General features: G+C 44.2%; 1 protein-coding gene across 1 annotated transcript in view; it reads left to right on the plus strand.

The window, feature by feature from the left end:
* The window catches only part of LOC117365127 (dedicator of cytokinesis protein 2-like), a 1,549,644-nt gene that overhangs the window by 290,479 nt on the left and 1,237,063 nt on the right, over positions 1 to 22,102 (plus strand). The window contains exon 20 of the mRNA XM_033955120.1: positions 12,623 to 12,712. Coding sequence (XP_033811011.1) covers positions 12,623 to 12,712 — 90 coding nt within the window. The remainder of the gene's footprint in view (positions 1 to 12,622; positions 12,713 to 22,102) is intronic.

The raw sequence follows: 22,102 nt of genomic DNA on the forward strand, positions 1-22,102 counted from the left end.
CATGGCTGGCACCCGGGGTGGACTGCCCCCCCCCCACCCTTGGTACGCCACTGCTGTGAGCAACTGAACATATCACTTTTCTACATAGTCCCTGTGCAAGGCGATGCATTTTTTTTTGTATCGTTGAACTAGCTTCTACATTCCTGCAAAGAAGAAGCTTTTCGACTGCTTCCTTTATTTCATCATCAGAGGTGAATCTGTGACTTTGCAGCATCTCCTTCAGTGGACTGAAGATGTGATAATCGCTAGGTGCTAGATCCGAGCTGTAAGGAAGATGTGAAAGACGTTCGAACCCAAGCTGTTGCTCTGTCTCTTCTGTCGCTGCTGCTGCCGTATGAAGACGTGCATTGTCATGGTGCAGCAAGACTGTTTAGGGCAACGTTCCTCTTCATTTGCTGTGAATTGAAGGTTTAAGTTCATTTCACAGCAACGCACAGCAATTTTTCACTGTTTGCTATTTGCTTGGAAATACGCCAGAATAGGCCCTTTCATATCCCAAAAAAGGTTTCACTCCCTCTGCCCCCCAAAAACTCACATTGTTCTTCAAAGTTTCAATCTTGCAATAGAGCGTCCATGTTTCTGACCTCATGGCTGCCACATGACTAAAGGCCAAGTGCTGCCCTGTGCATGGATGAACTATCCAACAAGCAATATACCTATGTTGCATTTCGCTAGCTCTGTTCCGGTTATCACATAATTTAACAATTGCCTTTAATTTTTAATTCACCCTCGTATATGGAAAATTCCCTCCCGTTCTTGCCTGACATTTGTCTGGGAGGCATTTTAACTTCATTATGGTTGTTCTATGTTGCTTATTGGGCCAAAAAAGAGTCTGCACTGTTTCTTCCTGAATCTCTTGCCAACCCTAGATGGCAAGAGAAAAGGTTCAATGCAATCCTTGGTCTATAGAACTGTAGATATAACTGGAGTAAAGCCAGTTCCCAAGAAGACCTCACTCCCAAAGTTGGGTGCCGATCCCGGCGCTATGCACTATTCTATAAAGTGTCCCGATCCCAGAATACCCATTAAGGAATACCATTCAGTGCAGAATTTTGAGTGCCATTTACTGAATCTAGCCCTTAGGGCTCCTTTTACTAAGGTGCGCTGGCGGTTTTAGCACACACACAAGATTAGCGCACGCTAGCCGATAAATTACCGCCTGCTTAAAAGGAGGTGGTAGCGGCTAGCGCGAGCAGCAATTTAGCATGCGCTATTCTGCACGTTAAGGCCCTAACGCAACTTTGTAAAAGGAGCCCCTAGTGTGACATTCCGTTAATATGCAGCCAGCCTCTCACAAGGAGGGTGAGAACAGCCCCAGATGCCCTACACCAGGGGTGTCCAACCTTTTAGCTTCCCTGGGCCGCATTGGCCAAAAAAAGTGTTTCTGGGGCCGCACAAACATGCAAATGCTGCAGCAAGACAGAGGAGGGAGCCGGAAAGATGGTAAACACCCGGGGGCAGTAGGGGAAAACACTGCATCGCCCTTGACCGAGGCCGCACAGAATACTTCACGGGGCCACAGGTTGGACACCCCTGCCCTGCACAATATTTGTTTGGGTTACCTTTTGCTTTAGTAAGGCAAAATGGGAAACACTACATACCTGTGCATCAAAAGTAAAATACAAAGTCCCGGTGCTTATGGGTAGTGCTGCCCGATTCAGGAAAAAAAAATTTTGATTCGATTCGATTCAGGCTACTGAATTGTTTTTTTTTTTGATTTGATTCGATTCGATTTTCCTGCCCAATTGGGTATTTTTTTCAAACATCCTGGTGGGTTAATTTTATAGCCTCTTCACTCCCTTTGCCTTCTAACCACACTGGCGCTGTGGTGTAAACAAAATAAACAAACAAAAAATACTTTTCCTCTCTCTCTTAAATCCTAGCTCACGTTTGTGGTCTAACACCAGCTCCGGCAGGATACATGTTTCAAATATGACATACTGCAATCACAAAATGGAAAATAAAATTATTTTTTCTACCTTTTGTTGTCTGGTCATTATTCAGATCTTGTTGGTCCCAGGCTCTGGTTGTCTTCTGATAACTTGCTTGCCAGGGTCTCCTTCTTTCTCCGTTCTAACCATCCATCTGCCATCTCTGTCCTCCTCTTCCGTTTTCCTTCCCTCCCCCGGAGGTCTGGTATCTTTTTTTCTCGTCTCCATCCACAGATCCACCTTTTCTTAACTACCCTTTCATCCAGCATCTCTCCCTCCTTCCCCACCACCCCAGGGTCCACCATCTCTCCCTTTCTTTTCCCAACTACTCTCCTATCCAGTATCTCTATCCCCCCATCCCTTGTGTCCAACCTCTCTCCCTTTCTGTTCCTTCCCTCCCTAAATCCCAATGGCCATCATCTCTCTCCCTTTCCTCTATTTTTAGACCCATTATTTCTTCCCCCCCCAAAGTCCGGCATATGCACATCTCTTTGAACCCCCCTTCCTTCCCTCCATGTACTTCTACACCAGGGACCCCCTCCTCTGAAGGTATGTCCCCCCTTAAGGCCTGCACCTCTCCCCTGAAGGCCTGTCCCCCACTTGAAGGCCTGTCTGTCCCCCCCTGAAGGCCTATGCTACCATCCCTGGCCTGTCCCCCCTTTGAAGACCTGTCCCCCCTTAAAGGCCTCTCCTCCCCTTAAAGGTCTGCCTGTCCCCCCCCCCTCTTGAAGGCCTGTCCCCCCTTGAAGGCCTATGCCACCTTCCCTTTCCTGTCCCCCCCTTGAATGCCTGTCCCCCCCCTTGAAGGCCTGTCCCCCCTCTTAAAAGCCTGTCTGTCCCCCCCCTTAAAGGCCTGCCTGTCCCCCCATTAAAGACTTGGGTACCCCTTGAAGGCCTGTCCTCCCATCCCTGGCCTGTCCCCCCTTAAAGGCCTGCACCCCCCCCTTAAAGGCCTGCTCCACCCTTAAAGGCCTGTTCCCCCCTTGAAGGCCTATACACCCCAAGGCCTGTCCCACCCCCTAAAGACCTGCACCCCCTCCCCCCCCCCTGTGAAGGCCTCCGTGTTCCCTCTGGCCTCCCCACAGTGTTTACCTTATGGCTGCAGCCTGCAGCGAAGATCGCGGTTACAGCGTCTTTGTAAACTTGCTTTCAGCTATTTCCTCTGCTGCGATCCCACCCCTCCTCTGACATCATAGGCAGGATTGGGGTGGAGGAAACAACTGAAAGTAAGTTTACAAAGATGCTGTAACCACGATCTTCGCTGCAGGCTGCAGCTATAAGGTAAACGCTGCGGGGAGGCCGGAGGTAACATGGAGGCCTTCCGGGGGAGGGGGGGAGGGGATGCAAAGCGATGCAATATGCAGTTCTTCGGGGAGGCATGGGGGGAAGCCGACAGCAGCACTTCCCGACTGACCCTCCCTCCTGCCCTCTAAAGCAGATGCGGCAGCAGCTGGCCAGCAAGAGCAGTGCTGCCGCTCCTGCTTTAGGGGGCGAGGGGGGAGGGTCTGAATCGGGAAGCCGATTTTTAAAAAATGTAAATCGATTCGAATCGATTCACCCGAAGTGAATTGGTGAACTGATTCAAATCGCGAATCGGGCAACACTACTTATGGGAAGACAAATTTCATTGTTTAAACAGCAGTAAATCAACAGAGATAAAAAGAAAAATAAAACATTATTATATGATCCCCATACTAACCCCCTCTTTTACTAAGGTGCGCTAACTGATTAGCACGCGCTAAATGCTAACACATCCATAGACTAACATGCATAAGTTAGCATTTAGCATGCACTAAATTGATTAGCGCACCTTAATGAAAAAGGGCCTAAGTGTATAAAAGTCCTTTAGATCAGACAAGACAATTGAAAAGCAATGTATGAATGGTTGTTCGACATCCTTGGACTTAAAGTACCCCTGGGTGAGCACCTCCCCCTCATCAAAGCAGAGACTATAGCTGCACCTTCATAGCTTTAGAATACCTTGTTTAGGCACTGAAAAACAAACCATAAAACCCCTCATGTTATAACAGGGGGAGTGTAGCGCAATGGTTAAAGCTACAGCCTCAGTACACTGAGGTTGTGGGTTAAAACCAATGCTACTCCTTGTGACCCCGGGCAAGTCACTTAATCCCCCCCCCCCCACAATTTCCCCAGGTACATTAGATAGATTGTGAGTCCACTGGGAAAGACAGGGAAAAATGCTTGAGTACCTGAATAAATTCATGTGAACTGTTCTGAGCTTCCCTAGGAAAACGATATAAAAATTGAATAAATAAATGTGTACACCATGGCTCTAATTCTATAAATGATGCCTAAAGTTAGGCACCTATATTGGCAGGCCCAACTGACCTAGGTGCCTAACTTAATTGTTTAAAAAGCTTAATCAGTGACGATAATTGGCAATTAACAACTCGTCATTTATGCTAATTGCATTTAATTGGATGGTAGGCGCCTAACTTGGTAGGTATGGTTAGGGGGCAGATTGTGAATGTCTTTTTCATGTAGGTGCATGTTTTAGACTTAGGCCAAGAAAACTGGTATAAATAGGTTGTGCCTAAGGGTAGGACACTTATCGCTGCCCATACCCACTTTAGGAACCAATAAGCATGATTCTATAAAATGCATGTAACTTTTATAGAATTGCGTTTAGCCCTGCACTACTTGGCATCTAACTTTTAGGCACCATTTATAGATTCTGCATGCTTAAATTTATAGAATGCTGCTGTTAGCATGTGCAAATATCCACTTATGCAAGTAAATGGCAATAGTATGCCTAACTTCTATTCTGTAATGACATGCTAAAATGGTTTAGTGCAGTGTCTCGCAAACTTCTGGAAGCTGCAGCACACTATACCCTGTGTCGCAGCTGGAGGGCATCCGAAAATGTGCAGACATTGACGCAATGTGTGTGATGTCATCACGTTGATATTGGCACATGCACGAAGGCCCTCCAGACAGGACCCTGAGCCTCTGGGGGGGAGGGGGTATGTGCTGCAAGAGGAGAGGCGTATAGAGGAGGAGAGGCACTGGTGAGGGGGAGAGGTGCCGGCTGACTGCCTACAGAACGTGCCTCTCATTGTAATTCCCCATAATATTATATGGGTCTAATTACTTGTAAATCGCCTTGAACTTTTTCTGGATAAGTGTGATAGAGAAATTGAGATTAGATTACATAGAAACATGATGGCAGATAAAGGCCAAATGGCCTATTCGCAGTAACCATTATCTCTTCCTCCTTCTGAGATCTCACGTGCCTATGCCATGCCTTCTTGAATTCAGACACAGTCTCTGTCTCCACCACTGCTTTCCGGAGACTGTTCCACACATCTACCACCCTTTCTGTAAAAAAGTATATCCTTTAATTACTCCAGAGTCTTAACTTCATCCTATGCCCTTTCATTCCAGAGCTTCCCAAATTCCCATAGTTCCTCCAGTTTATGAAAAGCATATCCTCTAGGTAAATATGAATGAGAGGGTTTACTTGCTTCTTTCCCAAGCATGCAAGCCAGAAAACTAGATGACATTAATTTTAAAGCAAACTCCTAGACTGGGAGTCAAAGATTGCACCTGGGAGAAAGATCCTTTTCCACTGTAGTATTACTATACCATATTGTTTCTTGTACCCTGCAAATGTCAACTAGGAGTCTAGTATTGAGTCCTCTCAGGTGTAAAGCAGGAATACACCTGGGCAGCAGGACATTCTCATAGCTCTCAGTCTGTTCTTTTTTCCTAAGAGATGGACAGATGTTACCGCTTTCCTTTGTACCACCAGCTCATCTGTAATTGTTTTCCGTATTCACAAACTTCCCTTGAACTATATTCTCATGATCCCTTCATTTTAGCTGATTTCTGGCTCCAGCTTACCTGGCTTGTGAGTGAGCTGCTGTATTTAAAAAAAAAAAAATCCATAACGTACTATGGCTATACAACAGGGACTTTACAAAAAGTTTCTGAGGATTAGTAACGTTTAGTAACTTTGAGTTTACGCCCAGCAGTGTCTACGGTGAGCTGTCAAGGCTCAAGGTTAGCAAGGCAATGGGGCCGGACAACCTGCACCCCAGGGTGCTTAGGGAGCTGAGTGATGTATTGGCGGAGCCACTGTCCGCGCTCTTCAACCTCTCCCTTAGTACAGGCAGTGTCCCGTTGGACTGGAGGACGGCTAACGTCATTCCACTCCACAAGAAAGGCTCAAAGATGGAGACAGCAAACTACAGACCAGTGAGTCTAACATCGATAGTGAGCAAACTAATGGAAACTCTAATCAAACACCAATTAGATAAGATCCTGGATAAGGAGAATCTACGGGATCCCCGACAACATGGATTTACTAAGGGGAGATCCTGCCAATCCAACCTGATCAGCTTCTTTGACTGGGTAACGGGGAAGCTGGATATTGGGGAGTCCCTGGACATCGTGTACCTGGACTTTAGCAAAGCATTCGATAGCGTACCACACCGCAGGTTACTGAGCAAGATGAGTTCTATAGGATTAGGTGACACATTGACGAAATGGGTTGGGAGCTGGCTTGGAGGTAGGCTCCAAAGGGTGGTGGTGAACGGCACCCCCTCCGAAATGACGGAGGTGATTAGTGGAGTACCACAGGGCTCAGTCTTGGGCCCAATCCTATTCAACATCTTTATAAGAGACTTGGCAGAAGGGCTTCGAGGTAAAATAACATTATTCGCCGATGACGCCAAACTGAGTAATGTAGTGGGCAAATGCACAACAGACGAAGATTCAGTGCCCGACAACATGATGCATGACCTATTCCTACTGGAGCGATGGTCTAGGATATGGCAACTCAACTTCAATGCCAAAAAATGCAAAGTTATGCACCTGGGCAGCCAGAATCCATGCAAGTCTTATACCCTTAATGGTGAGATCCTAGCAAAAACGGTAGCAGAACGAGACTTGGGGGTAATCGTCAGTGAGGACATGAAGTCTGCCAATCAAGTGGAGCAGGCTTCGTCCAAGGCAAGACAAATCATGGGCTGCATACGAAGGGGTTTCGTCAGTCGTAAGGGGGAAGTCATTATGCCATTGTATAGATCCATGGTGAGGCCCCACCTGGAATACTGTGTGCAATTCTGGAGGCCGCATTATCGCAAGGATGTGCTGAGACTGGAGTCGGTGCAAAGAATGGCCACCCGGATGGTCTCGGGACTCAAGGATCTACCATACGAAAAACGGCTTGACAAATTACAGCTATACTCGCTCGAGGAGCGCAGAGAGAGGGGGGACATGATCGAGACGTTCAAGTATCTTACGGGCCGCATCGAGGCGGAGGAAGATATCTTCTTTTTCAAGGGTCCCACGACAACAAGAGGGCATCCGTTGAAAATCAGGGGCGGGAAACTACGAGGTGACACCAGGAAATTCTTTTTCACTGAAAGAGTGGTTGATCGTTGGAATAGTCTTCCACTACAGGTGATTGAGGCCAGCAGCGTGCCTGATTTTAAGGCCAAATGGGATCGGCACATGGGATCTATTCACAGGGCAAAGGTAGGGGAGGGACATTAAGGTGGGTAGACTAGATGGGCCATGGGCCCTTATCTGCCGTCTATTTCTATGTTTCTATGTTTCTATGATTTGGGAGCCATTGACAAAATTTTGCAAAGAGTGATTGTTGATTTTGGCCTTTGGTCATGCATGTCCAGGGTGGGTGGGGGTGGGGGGAGGGAAGGTTGGAAAATATTTTTAAAATTTTTTAATTTGAGTACAATTTTTGAATATGAGTATGGGGGGGTGATATATCTATTTGTCATAGATTAAGATTTGATTGATTTTAAGTGCTTTTATAATGTAATATGATTGTATAGTATGTTGCACTTATGTATGGCTTAAAAATGAATAAAGATATAAAAAAAAAAATCCATTATAAGTAGTGTATAATCGTGAATAAGTTAATCAATCCTTTGCAGAGAAATGTTGCATCGTTCCGAGATAATCTAATCTAATCCTTAGGTTTGTATACCGCATGATCTCCACGTTCGTAGAGCTCGGCGCGGTTTACAGTAGAAGAAATAGGATCTACAACAGAGGGTTAGAGATAGAAGTGTGAAGAAAATTTAGAGGACTTGGGATGCCAAGATATAAGAGTTTCCTTGATTCCTAAGTTGGAGGGAGACTTACATTTTTGAAAAAAGCCAGGTTTTCAGATGTTTGCGGAAAACTTGGCGAGAGCTCAAGTTCTGAAGAGGGGAGGTAAGGTTGTTCCAGAGCTCAGTGATTTTGAAGTGGAGGGAGGTCCCTAGCTTTCCTGTGTGGGAAATGCCTTTTAGCGAGGGGAAGGATAGTTTTAATTTGTGGGAGGATCTGGTGGTATTAGGGTTTGAGGAATTCCAAGAAAGAGGGATAAAGGGAGGGAGGATACCGTGTAGGATTTTGAAAGCTAAACAGGAGCATTTATAGTGGACCCTGGCAATAATCGGAAGCCAGTGGAGGTTGGCCAGGAGCGGGGAGACATGGTCAAATTTACTTTTAGCGAAGATGAGCTTGGCCGCGGCATTCTGAATCCGTTGGAGTCTGTGGAGGTTTTTCTTAATTAGGCTTAAGTAGATAGAGTTGCAATAGTCCAATCTGGAAAGGATGATGGATTGGACAAGGAGGGTAAAATGTTTTTGATGGAAGCAGGATCTAACTTTCCTCAGCATAGGACTGTGGAGTTGATGCTGATCTCAGAGAGTTGGTAAACAAGAATATCATGGTGGACTACGTCGAAAGCAGCGGAAAGGTCAAATTGTAGGAGGATGGCAAACTTGTTTCGAGAGTGAAGTTGTTGAACCCTTGAAATCAGGGAAGACAGTAGGGATTCGGTGCTGAAGTTAAGACGAAAGCCATATTGATAGGGTAGAAGAATAGAGAATCTCTCTATGTATGATAAGAGTTGGGTAGAAATGATGGACTCTAGCATCTTGGTTAGGAGAGGGATATTTGCAATTGGGCGATAGCTGGATGGTATGGAAGGGTCAAGGTCAGATTTTTTCAGTAGTGGGGTCAAGGCGATATGACCCATTTCTGGGGAGAAATGGCCCTACTGAAGGGCGGAGTTTATGAGATTGGTGATAGAAGAGATAGCCTGAGCGGGAATGTTCTCGTATAGGTAGAAGGGGAATGGGTCCAAGGAGCAGTTACAGGATTTCAGTTTGAGGCAGAGATTGAGGACCAGGGATTCAGATACGCACTCAAAGGTGGTTCAGGATCTGTCAGCTGGGATAGGGTTGGAGACCATTAGGGTGGGAGTGGGATCAGTGGGCACCAGGGAGTTGTATGAGACTGAAGGAGGGAAGGAGCATCTCAAGGAAGAAACCTTATCGTTGAAGAATTTTGCTAGAACATCTGCTGAGGGAGAGGAGGGGAGCATGGTGGGATCTCTTTTGGAGGTTAGGGAGCGCCAGATGTTGAATAGTGTACTGCTCTGATTGTTGGACCTGGAGATTTTGTCGCCATAGAAGTTCTTTCTTGCTTTTTTTAGCGCAGTATTGTACAGCTTGATATTGACTCTACAGGACTGTCTGTCTATGGGACATTTTGATTTTTTCAATATGCGCTCCAAAGCTCGACATTTCTGTTTTAGCTCTCTGTGATATGGGAGGTACCAAGGGGCCTTGCGGGGGTAGGAGATGGATTTAGTGGAAATTTACCTTTTTATCTAGGTTTTTTAAAGTTATACGTGATGCACTTTATGGGACTATACTGTGGTTATGATGGTCCCACTCAGCAACCTCTGCTCTAAATATCACATTGATTTCATTTGAGCACTGAGGTATTCGGATCTGAACACAATCTTTAGCACATACAATTATTTGGTTATGCAAAGGATTGATTAACTTATTCATGATTATACACTACATACAGTAAAGTGGATTTTTTTCATATAAGGTATAGAGCCTGAGTGTAATTCAGCATTGAACTAATATAAAATCTCAGGAAATTTTTGTTGCTACACTCCATATAGTTTATGGTTGCAAATTTTAAGCCATGATATGGAGCTGACTTGGTTGTCATTTGTTTAATGGTAGCAAAATACTCTTGATATCCAATGTTGGTATTAGATAGTAGGTGTTGCTAAATAGAAATGCTCAAAACTATTGCTTGGGGGGTTGGGGTCCTCTGGTTTGTTCTTGTTGGGTTATTTGGGTCCCCGCCCAGAAACCACACGGTGGACTAGGTTATCTGTTCATGTGTTTTTGGAGTGTTGCATTTCTTGTCTTGTATGCTTCTTTTCTAAATAAATAAAAACGATTTTAAAGTTTTTTTAAAAACACCAAAAAACTAGTGTCTGTTCAATAAAAAGTCATACTTAAACCACTAAAATAAAAATGTTGCTACTCTTTGGGTTTTTGTCAAGTACAAGTGACCTGGATTGGCCACCGTGAGGACTGGGTACTGGGCTAGATGGACAATTGGTCTGACCCAGTAAGGCTATTTTTATGTTCTTAAAATGAAAACCTAAATAAAGTAGATTTTAGGAATAAAGAAAAAAAGTTTTTGCTCTCTAATAACCCCAGGCCTTCACTAGAGAGCAAAAATGTTTTTCTTTATTCCTAACACCTACTTTACCCCTACTTTTACAAAACCACGGAAGTGCTTTTTAGTGTAGGACAGCATGCTGAATGCTCTGTGCTGGTCTCAATGCTCAAAGGAACTCTATGAGTGTCGGGAGCAGCGCAGAGCATTCAGCATGCCGGCCTGCGCTAAAAACCGCTTCCACGGTTTTGTAAAAGTGGGGGCTATTTAGGTTTTCGTTTTCAATTTTGTGGTTTAAATATGACTTTTTGAGCATTTGGATTTAAGGGTGTCTGATATACAAATTAATTCCCAAGTTTTAGAATTGCTGCTAAATATAAAACAGAGCAGTGATCATGACATAGGGCCAATCTCCTGACAAATTAAGATAATCTTTGTGTAATTCAGGCACAACAGTGCTTGTAAAATAACCCTCCTGCTACTGAGCTCATTATTCCTTGAGGTTATAATTTTATGTGGTGGGGGAGATGTGGATAAAGCTCCTTTCTCTACTGTGTACATCTGCTTCCAAATATCCCCAAGTTTACATATACCTTTGGTTGAGAACAACTGGTGATGAAGAAGAAATATCTTTTGTCTCTTAAGGAAAGCACACTAAGTGAAATCCTATAAAGGTCACTTAAACGTGGTTCATAGTCTAATGCGTGCAAGACAAATGCGCATAGTCAAATGTTCTCAGCACATATAAAAAAAAGTCTACATAATTAAAGTAACGAAAATGCACTCATGTGAAGAAGGCAATATAAAAGTCACGACCCTCTATGTCGTGCGTAGGTCATGCGTAGATTTCTGAGGCGAATATAACATTTATCTTGCGCGTCATTGTGTCACACGACATACGTATGACGTGCATGCATCATGCGTAAATTTCTGCAGCGTAGAGAACATTTATATTGCGTGCAATTGTCTCTTGTTATATTGTCTTGCGAGATGTTGTCTCGCACTCCTTTATTCTGCGTGTGATTGTGTTGCACACGATTGTGTCACGCTCAGTTATTGTGTCACGCAGTTGTATTGCACACATTTTTGTTGCATGTCATTGTGCTTGTGCACAATTGTGTTGCGCAATATCGTTTGCACGCATTTGACTTGCCACGCTTAAATGTGGATGCTAAAATGTAGGTAGGGTGTTCAGCCTAAATTCTAGAATAGCATCTGGGCGCCCAGATTCCGTTATAGAATAGACCGCAAGTTGGCATTTGCATATCAGCATTTAGATGCTATCATTTATGCCATGTAAAAGCCAAATGTAAATGTTAGTACATAAATTGAGGGCATTACAACTTGTCCAAAACTCGTAATTTTGGGAGGGAGTCATTTGACCATGTTTCCCCATCATCACTGGTTCCCTTCTTTTCGTGATAAATTTTATCGCTGAATAGTGCTCTAAATCTAGCCGTTTCGTACTTGATTCGCATGAAGACTCTCCTGACATCCTGTCTCTTGGAATGCTAGACTCACACGGAGCCGCATCTGTGCGTAAGCGGCCTTGAGATGTCACGACGTGCGCAGACTTGTCTCGACATGCTTGCTACTTTCTTTCATGCTCAGGTCGATAAAATATTGAACGCCCCTCGTACCACGTACAATTTGTAGTTAAGCCACTCAGAAGAAGCCGAATTCAAACATCATATTGCGAAGCGCGATTAAAGGGAGGCCTGCTGCTAGGTTGCATGATCTAGTTGCTTTCTCATTGACCTAAAGCGTACTGGAGCTACATAATGGACTCCTTTTACTAAGCTGCGGTAGCAGTTTTAGCGCGCCCTTAGCGTACGCAGAATTGCTGCGCGCGTTAGATGCTAACGCCGTCATTGATCTGGCGTTAGTTCTAGCCGCGTAGCGTGGGTATAGCGCGTGCTAAAATTCTGCATGCGCTAAAAACGCTATCGCAGCTTAGTAAAAGAAACCCGATACGTTTAACTTACTATTCTAGTTGTTTCCTAATTCCTTTGTCCCATTGTTCCTCATTTACTAGTTTACCTCTTCTTCCAGTTCCCTATAGAATTTTTATGTTTTTTTGAAGCTGTTATTAATCCACAGAAGAAACATCCGGTCTGACCAATAGGTACATGAATTACAAATCCACGATTAAGTTCAGTTGTCTTTGTTCATTGATATTTCTGGGTTATAGAAGTGTTCTTACTGATTTTTTTCTTCTCCAGTTCCTACAGGATACAATGGATGCTCTTTTCTCCATTATGATGGAGCATTCCGATACAAATACCTATGATACTCTGGTCTTTGATGCCCTGGTGAGTAAATTAGTTTATTTGTATTTCTAGACTTGTACACATCGTGCGCTAGCGTTTTTAGCGCACGATGCATTGCTGCGCACGCTAACCCTGCGCTACGTGCCAAGAACTAACGCCAGTTCAATGCTGGTGTTAGTGTCTAGTGCGTGCAGCAATGCAGCACGTGCTAAGCATGTGCGAAAACCACTAGCGCAGCTTAGTAAAAGGAGCCCCTTGTATCGGGACTCTTTTAAAGAATGGCCGACACTGGACGGTGAAGGTAGAGACATGCAAATATTTTGGGGCCTGATTATTCAGCCAGTGGCAGGTAGCATTTTTTTCATTCTACCGCCAGAATTATGCCCAGATATTCAATGTTGGGCTATTTCCGGTGACCAGCATTGAGTATCCAGCTTTAGTTTTGGCTGCTGCAACTTAAAAGGTTTTGCTGCTATTCTGTGCTAATCGGTTAAGTACTTAACGATTAAAGAGAGGCCTGCTGCTAGGTTGCATGATATAGCTGCTTAGCGGCTAGCCACCAACAACAGATATTCAGTGGGAGATAACCAGTTATCTCCCACTGAATATCTGCAGTTAGACACTAAAACACTATTTAATTGGCTAGGAGTTGTTCCTTTTAAAAAAATTAATTTAAAAAAAATGAATATAATAGAGCTGTTCCTGGCCAGTTAATAACTTTGAATATTGACGTCTTTGTTTATACAACACTCTGGAAATTATAGGATAATGCCATACCTCTCAATGAGAAATTCTCAGTTCAACTCCTTCAACTCTATGTTTTTATATTATTAAATGGAAATCACAAAACTGATAGAAATAATAATGATGTTTGCTCACGGAAAGAAATAAGAACTATTTGCAACTGAATAAAGAAAAAATAAGTAGAATATCGCAGAATAAAAACTTAAATGTCCATTTAAAACTGCTGGACTATACACTAATTGGAAGAACTTTCTAGATACAATAGTCAGTTCTTATCTGCAAGTATTTGCAGAGCTCGGCTTACGACCAGGATCAATGAGTCAATCTCTCAGAAACAGCAGGAATGGGGCAGTGCTTGATGATGCTCCAATGAAGGTCCATCAGTAAGACAATATACAGTAGAAAGGACAGCTAAAAAGAAGATATCAGATGAAAGGTTGATTTTTCAGCTGGAGATGCCAATCTTTTATATCTTTGTTATGTGTTGTCTCTGATGGTTCCAAAAGATTATGACAAGTGATTGGCTGATATCCTTTGTTGTGACTTGAAAAATTATCAGAATGTCTAGTGATATTCTTTCAGGGAAAGTGTCCCTGAAGTTAGGTTCCAATGAGTCTGAGGGTGACCTCACCCAAGTCGTTGTTACATGCCCTTGCATCAGCTAAACAAAGTCATAAGCACTGTTCTTTTGAAATGCAAGGATCTGCAAAAGTCAAAGTAAAGTTCATGATATAAACGTCTTCAGCACTGCATCTTTGTATTCTGTGGGCACGATAGTCAAAATGGTTTAATCGGGCAGCAGAGTCTCTTCCCTGGTTAAACCCTGTTGAGAAACCCAGCAACTAATATTCAGTGGCAGCTAACTGGTTAGTGCTGTGGCATGTTGCCACTAACCAGCTATCTCCTAACAGGTTAGCTCAGAGGTGCTGACTTAGGTGGTTAGTGGCATTTTTCAGTCCACTAACCTGCTAAGTAAGTACATAAAATTAGGAAGCAAAAATGTTGTACTAACTATATACACTAAAGTTAACTGGGCACTGGTCTGAATATTGGCTGGTGCCTGGTTATCCTCTGGGTGATCATCAATACCTGGATATTCAGTGCTGAATATCTGGGATCAGGTCAGTGAGTGGCTCTGATGCTGCATATTGCAGTGGATTAAATATCGGTCAAAATACATTAGTTATTGATTTGGCCCAACCCTGCAGGCACTAGTTCTTGTAGAAATGGCTTATGCCGATACAGATGGGTATAACTGTACAGAGGTGAAGTTGTAACTTAAAAAAGCAGTAGTACTCTTATGTCAGGGCTCCAAGAAAAGCAGGACAATAATCTACATGGAGCAGCCCACAGTCTTAAACGGCAGTGGTATGACTGTATATGCAGTGGTGTACCAAGGGGGGTGTGGGGGGGTAATTTGCCCCAGGTGCACGCCCCAAGGGGGTGCACAGCTGGCCAGGGCCGGATTAAAGGAGTTCAGGGGGGCCCAATGCGTAGGGGTTACCATATGTCCGGATGACTCAGGACATCGGGGAAGATTTTGAATTTGCCCTCAGAAGGTCTCATTTCTCTGGGTTTTAGCATGGGGGGGGGGTTAGCAGCAGGAGAGCAAAAATTAAAAATCTGCGCTGCGCTATTCTGGAGGACCCAACTATAGCAGTCATTGCGCAGACGCACAGCCTTGTCAGCGCGTGCCGGCTGGTCAGCGCGTGCCGGCTGGTCACCTGATGCTGCGCTGGAACCTTCTCTCTCCTCTTCGCCCTCCCACCTCGTGCACACACAGCGCGGTGCATGCCAGACAGCCAGAGACAGAAGGACTCTCTTCCTCCCCCTCCCCTCCGGGCCAGCGTTAGGGGAAGCTTTCCTGGGCTCTCTGTTTTTCCACTAATTTCATGCCTTTCAATCTCGGTAGTTGTGCTTTATTCTTTTGGTGCAGTTGTTTCCCCCAGAACGGACAAAACAGGCTGAGGGTTCGGCCTTGCCACCGGGTTCTTCAGAGCAAAAGTAAGGGTTGACAGGCAAGAGAGGTGAGGCAAAGAAAACGAATAAAAGGAATGGGAAAACCAAGATGGAGAATTAAGTACAGTTGTATCAGACAGTCCAGTTTTATTGCCCACGACATCAGTGTAAGCACGTGTTGGAATAGTTTCACGGTGATAAGCAGAAATTTTTCTTTCCTGTAATTACTGCTACCCCTGCTGTCCTGTTTTTTTACTGATGGGAGGTGGCATCAACGCAGGTGCATATTTACGTTCTAATGTATAAAACAATACCAATTCAATTCCCTAGTGGATGGAGAGAAGAGGAGAAATGGGTTGGGCTGTGGAGGTAAGGGGAAGAGGGAAATTAAGGCAGCAGGCTAGGAAGGAAGAATTGGAGAGAAAACTTCTAATGGGAAGATACATAAATAGAATAAAGAGAATACAGTATAAACAGATAAGAGGAAAAAATAAAGAGGTAGAGTTGAAAGTCTGAGAAAAATAACTACTATTTGGGTTTCTGAATGGTACTTGTGATCTGGATTGGCCACTCTGGAGGCAGGATACTGGGCTAGATGGACCATTGGTCTGACCCTGTATGGCTACTCTTATGTACAGATCCAGGGCCCCCGCAGTCTGAACTTCTTTTCCTCTTCTCTCTATCTCCCTCACTTCCCAATCTGTTACTTTTCACTGGGGCCCAGACATGGCAGCCATCTCTCGCCCCAAAGCTTTCCCTCTGCGGTGATCTGCCCTGATGGAAATGGGAAGTTGCAGCAGAAGGAAAACTTTGGGGCAGCTGAAAAATAACATTTGGAAAGTGGCATACTGGGGGGATGGGAGAGAGAGGAGGAGAAACAGTCTGCCCCGGGTGCTCCAAAGCCTGGTGTCATTAACTTCTTCCAGCAGCAACAGCGTTTACAATTCGTTGCTGTTGCCGGCTTCAGGCCTTCCTCTGTGCCTGGTCCTGCCTACTTCCTGTTTCCATGAAGGCAGGAACCGATGGAGAAGACCCGAAGCCAGCAACAGCAGCAAATTGTGAATGCTGCTGCTCACCAAGAAAGTTCATGACGCCAGGCCTTGGAGCACCCGCTTAGGTGCTGCACTGCTGACCAGGGATGGGGTGACAGAAAAAGGAAAGGGAGCAGAGGGGGAGAGAATTGCTGCACCCAACTGGAGGGAGAGAGAGAGAGAGAGGGAGAAAAAAGATGAGAAAGGAATAAAAGGATATGCCAATGAATGGAGGGGAGGGAGGATGAGATGCCAGGGCATGGAGGGAAAGAGGAAGGTATGCCAGGGCATGGAGAGAAGGAGGAAGGTATGCCAGACCAAGGGAAAAGGAAGGAGAGGAGATGCCAGAGCAGGGGGGAAGGGGAGGAGACCGATATCAGACCTGGGAGGAGTAAAGGAGGAAGAAGACAGATACGAGATCTGAGGGGAGGAAAGGAAGAGAGAGAGAGAGATGCTAAAATCTGCTGGGAGAGATGGAAGGGAGAGGCAGTTTCTGGAAGAGGCATAGAAAGAGAGCAGATGCCATATGGAAGAGGCAGAGAGAGGGCAGACAGTGGATGGAAAGAAGAGAATGATAAGAAGATGAGGAAAGCAGAAACCAGACAACCAAGGTAGAAAAAAATTTCTATTTGTTTTATTTATTTATTTTTGCTTTAGGATAAAGTATTATTGTAGCTTTGTCGATAATCGTTTATTAATAGAAAATGGAAATAAGGTGATCCTATTTATTGAACTAATTTTAATACATTTTATTACTAATTCAGAGATCATAACTCCTTTCCTCAGGTCACGACAGGGATACTCTAACAGCAGTATAGTTTACTGACCTGAAGAAAGAGGTTTTAACCTTTGAAAGCTAAATGAAAAATGTATTAGTCCAATAAAATGGTATTTTCTTATTTCTCATTATTTGTTTTATTTTTATTTGTTAATTTGTAAAGTGGTGATTGTTATGTATCAGTTTTTTCAAATTTACTTCTACTGTCTTTATATTTTGCACAGTATTAGAGGACATGTGTTACTGTTTTGTGGTGTTGCATTGTATGCAGAGTCTGGTTTCTTGACGTTTCAGTTTAACTTTTGTCTACATATTTCTATTTTTAGTTTGTGATTATTCCATATTGGGCAAAGGTGTATCTCTGTTCTGTGTGTATGAAAAGAACATAGTTTACAGTTGGCATTGACTGCAGGATCAATTGACTGTGCGGGATCTGGCTTGTTTAGTTTTACAATGTATGTGTTGGTGTTTAGTGCTCATTGCAGTGTTTAAGATGCTGCTTTTTCCTAGGTACATTCTTGTGGTGCGATATGTGGATTGTTACTAAAAATCATATTTTTGATATAGATGGGGGGTATCAAAAAAATGATGGGCCCCGGGTGTCACATACGCTAGGTACACCACTATGTATATGGAGGCCAGTTTTGATGAATTTCAGTCATACTTGGGGTAGATATGACAAGAGGGTTGAAAGGACTAGAAGGAAGTTAGTATGGAGGTGTATTTGGAAATTTACGATGTACTTCTATCAATAAAGAGTATAAATTTGGCAGACTGAATAGGGCATTTTGGGCTTTATCTGTTGTCGTTTATTATGTTACTATATAGCTATCATAGATAACTAAAGACAAGATATTCTTAAAGGGATATTCATGAAAAGCAGCTTTTTAATAATAATAATTGTGTATCCTTATAACAACTCAACATATATTCAAGTTTCAATGAGAGCACAATTCACCAGTATTCATCATCAGCCCAAATTTTTTTTTTTTTTTTAATTCTTTAAACATTAGTATTAGCTTCTTTTAATTAATTTCAGTATTTGTACTCCCCATGCTTCTAAGCAATAAACTATGTACTCATCTAGATGGATCTCGGGGGGAATGACTACCGCCGACACAAATTCATATTTCGCTCGCTGCTATTTCAAAGCTAAGTACCCCTTTAGCAAATGTGTTCTTGAAATCTCTTGATGAAATTTGCATCAAGATAAGTGCACAGTTTAATGCTTGGAAGCATGCAGAGGGCAAATATTGAAGTTAATTAAAAGAAGCTAATACTAATGTTTAAAGAATTTGAAAAAGAAAAAAAAAAAAAGATTTTGGACTGATGACAACTTGTATTATGTTCTCATTGAAGTAAATTGAGAAGTTTGTCTCTGATGGTCCATACAAAAAAAAAAAGCTTGAATATATATGTTGAGTTGTTATAAGGGCTAAACAAATATTATTAAAAACTATCACTGATTTTTACAAAGCTGTGATAGAGGTTTCTACTGCAGGCTACTGAGGGAGTGTGTGGCACAGTGGTTAGAGCTACACAACCCTGAGGTTGTGGGTTCAAATCCCTCGCTGCTGCTTGTGACCCTGTGCAAGTCACTTAATCCCCTCATTGCCCCAGGTACGCTAGATAGAATTTGAGCCTGCCGGAATAGATAGGGAAATATGATAAAGTACCTGAATGTAAAACCACTTAGGATATGAGTTTTAAATAAATAAATAAATGCTCCGATGTTCATAGAATTCTTTTGAGCGTCGGAGCATTTACCTCACTGTCCCACGGTCGAAACTTCAACCGCAGCTTTGTAAAAGGAGCCCTATATTATTATGGACATTCTGATATACTTGACATAGTTGCCGTACAGTGAGAGATTGGAGAAACTGGGCCTCTTCTTTCTTTGAAAGAGGAGAATGAGAGGGGACATGATTGAAACATACAAAATACTGAAGGGAATAGACTTAGCAGATAAAGACAGATTGTTCACCCTCTCCAAGGTAGGAAGAACGAGAGGGCACTCTCTAAAGTTGAAAGGGGATAGATTCCATACAAATGTAAGGAAGTTCTTCTTCACCCAGAGAGTGGTAGAAAACTGGAACGCTCTTCTAGAATCTGTCATAGGGGAAAACACCCTCCAGGGATTCAAGACAAAGTTAGACAAGTTCCTGTTGAACCAGAACATGCACAGGTAGGGCTAATCTCAGTTAGAGCACTGGTCTTTGACCAGAGGGCCGCCGCGTGAGCGGACTGCTGGGCACGATGGACCACTGGTCTGACCCAGCAGTGGCAATTCATATGTTCTTATGTGTGCGCAACCTAACAGCCGAATTGCCGCATTTTGTACTGTTTGTAAACGTTTCAGTTGCCCTAATGTTATTCCCGCATATACTAAGTTGCCATAATCCAATTTAGATAGAACAAAAGCATGGATTAAAGTCTGTAATGATTTCTCAACAAGTACACATTTAAGCCCTTAAATTCCGGAGTCTGTTATAGGGGAAAACACCCTCCATGGATTCAAGACAAAGTTGGACAAGTTCCTGCTAAATTGGAACATACGCAGGTGAGGCTGAACTCATTTAGAGCATTGATCTTTGACCTGGTGGCCACCGTGTGAGCAAGATGGACACGATGGACCACTGATCTGACCCAGTAGCGGCAATTCTTATGTTCTTTAAGTCAGAGATTGACAAAGCCCAAGCACCTTGTCACCATGGTGTGTAGGAACTGCATCCTGAAACATACCCCCTCTTCTATGAAACCGCGCTAGCAGTTTTTAGCGCAGAGAGCCGCGCTGAATGTCCTTTGCTCATTGAGTTCCTATGAGCGTCGGGAGTAGCACGGGCCATTCAGCGTGGCTCCCCGTTCTCAAAACTGCTAGCACAGTTTAATAGAAGATGCCCTAAGGATTGCATACCTTCATCAGTTTGGGGAGTTGTTTTATATGTGTTACAACCAAAGTGGGTCTCTCTCTGGGCATCATAACTTCACTTATATGTGAGCCATTTGCAGAACTTCTGTGCTGCACTTGCGAGATTTATATGGATGTGCATTCATTTGAAATCACATGGCAGGTGTAAACAACATTTCCCATGTCATTTCTAACCCAAAACAGCAGGAATAAACCTCAAAATAACAGGTTTCTTTCCAGTATCGTTAGATTTCAGCATTTTTTCCCTAGTGTTAATAGCTATCAGGCATCATTCAGCTTTGAATAATAATAATAACTTTATTCTTCTATACCGCCATAGTCAGATGACTTCTAGGCGGTTCACATCGAAGAGGGCTGGACAATCGGCAAATTACAGAATGCAAAAAGTGAGGGTACAACATATTACACAAGAAATAGACAGAAGGAAAATATAAATTTATAGGGTACATCTTTAGTGGAGTCTAGTTTAGGTTTATGATGAATTAAAATTATTTTTCTGCCTTTGTGTGGCCATTTAGAATCTGTTTTCTTGTCTTCTCTTAACTCATTTACCAGGGTTTCTGTCCATTTCTTTCTTCCTCTCTCCTGTCTTTCTCACTTCCTTCATCTCTGACACTCATCTTTCTCTTTCAGATTGAACTAAAGGCCTTTGGGTTAGAAGTTGACTACTTTCCTGAAAAAAATATTCTGCCTTTTGAGAGTTTAATAAAGCCAGTCCAACGAGCTAGCTATGTCTTGTATTTCTGGTAATAGTTCCTGGTTCTTGATTGGCTCTTTGTTTTTAGTCATTCTTATGTGCCCTTTTGTATAGAATGCACTTCTTGGAGTTAAAATTACATTAAGATTTACTCTAAGTAATTCTTCCTCTTGACTGATCTAGCCTAGTATTCATATCTCAAGAACATGTGTGAATCATAGGCTGGGCTCCCAGTTACACATAGAACTTACTGAAAATTGTAAGCTATGCACATCCCTTCTGCCCTTACTTTGCCATACTCATGCCAGCTCTTTGACTGACAAAAGTGCAGGCATCTAGATGATAGGTGCATCACTAGTGGATTACATGGTATCAGTGGCGTACCAAGGGGGGGGGGGGTGGGGGGGGGCGGTCCGCCCCGGGTACCAAGCCCTGAAGGGGTGCTCCCGGTCCGGTCCAGTTACCCCCCCCTGCGCCGGGTGTCGCGTCTGGAAACAGCCTGCAGCAAGATCGCGATGCCAGAGATCTTTGCCTGCTTCGACTGTTTCCTCCGCCACGGTCCTGCCCCTCCTCTGATGTCAGAGGAGGGGCGGGACCGCGGCGGAGGAAACAGCCGAAGCAGGCAAAAATCTCTGGCATCGCGCGATCTTGTTGCAGGCTGTTTCCCCAGGGCAGTAGCGTACCAAGGGGGGCGGGGGGGAGGTCCATCCCGGGTGCCGCCTTAGGGGGGGGTGCACAGCTGGCCCGGTCCCTATCGCGCTCCTACCCTCCCAGCGAAAGCAGCATCGGCGCCATTATCGAAAAAGGTAATGGCGCCAGGCCTTGGAGCACCAAGGCAGACCGCTTCTCCCCCCTCCCAGCCGAAACCCCGCTGACCATCCTATCTCTCTCCCCCCCCCCAGTGAACCTTTCTGACCCTCCCAGCGAAAGCAGCAAACCTCCCTCCAGTAGCGTCGGCTTTCTCCTCCCTCTGCCGCATCACTGATGACGTCATCAGTAACGCGGCAGAGGGAGGAGAAAGCCGCGAAGGAGGTTTGCTGCTCTCGCTGGGAAGGTCGGAAAGGTTCACGGGGGGGGGGAGATAGGAGGGTCAGCGGGGGTTCGGCTGGGAGGGGGGAGAAGCGGACTGCCTCGGTGCTCCATTACCTTCTTCGGGCAGCAGCAGCGTTTACAATTCGCTGCTGTTGCCGGCTTCAGGCCTTGTTCTCTGCCGGGTCCTGCCTACTTCCAGTTTTCATGAAGACAGGACCCGACAGAGAGGAAGGCCTGAAGCGGGCAACATCAGTGAATTGTG

Source organism: Geotrypetes seraphini, chromosome 1 (assembly GCF_902459505.1).
Source record: "Geotrypetes seraphini chromosome 1, aGeoSer1.1, whole genome shotgun sequence".
NCBI classification, from domain to species: domain Eukaryota; kingdom Metazoa; phylum Chordata; class Amphibia; order Gymnophiona; family Dermophiidae; genus Geotrypetes; species Geotrypetes seraphini.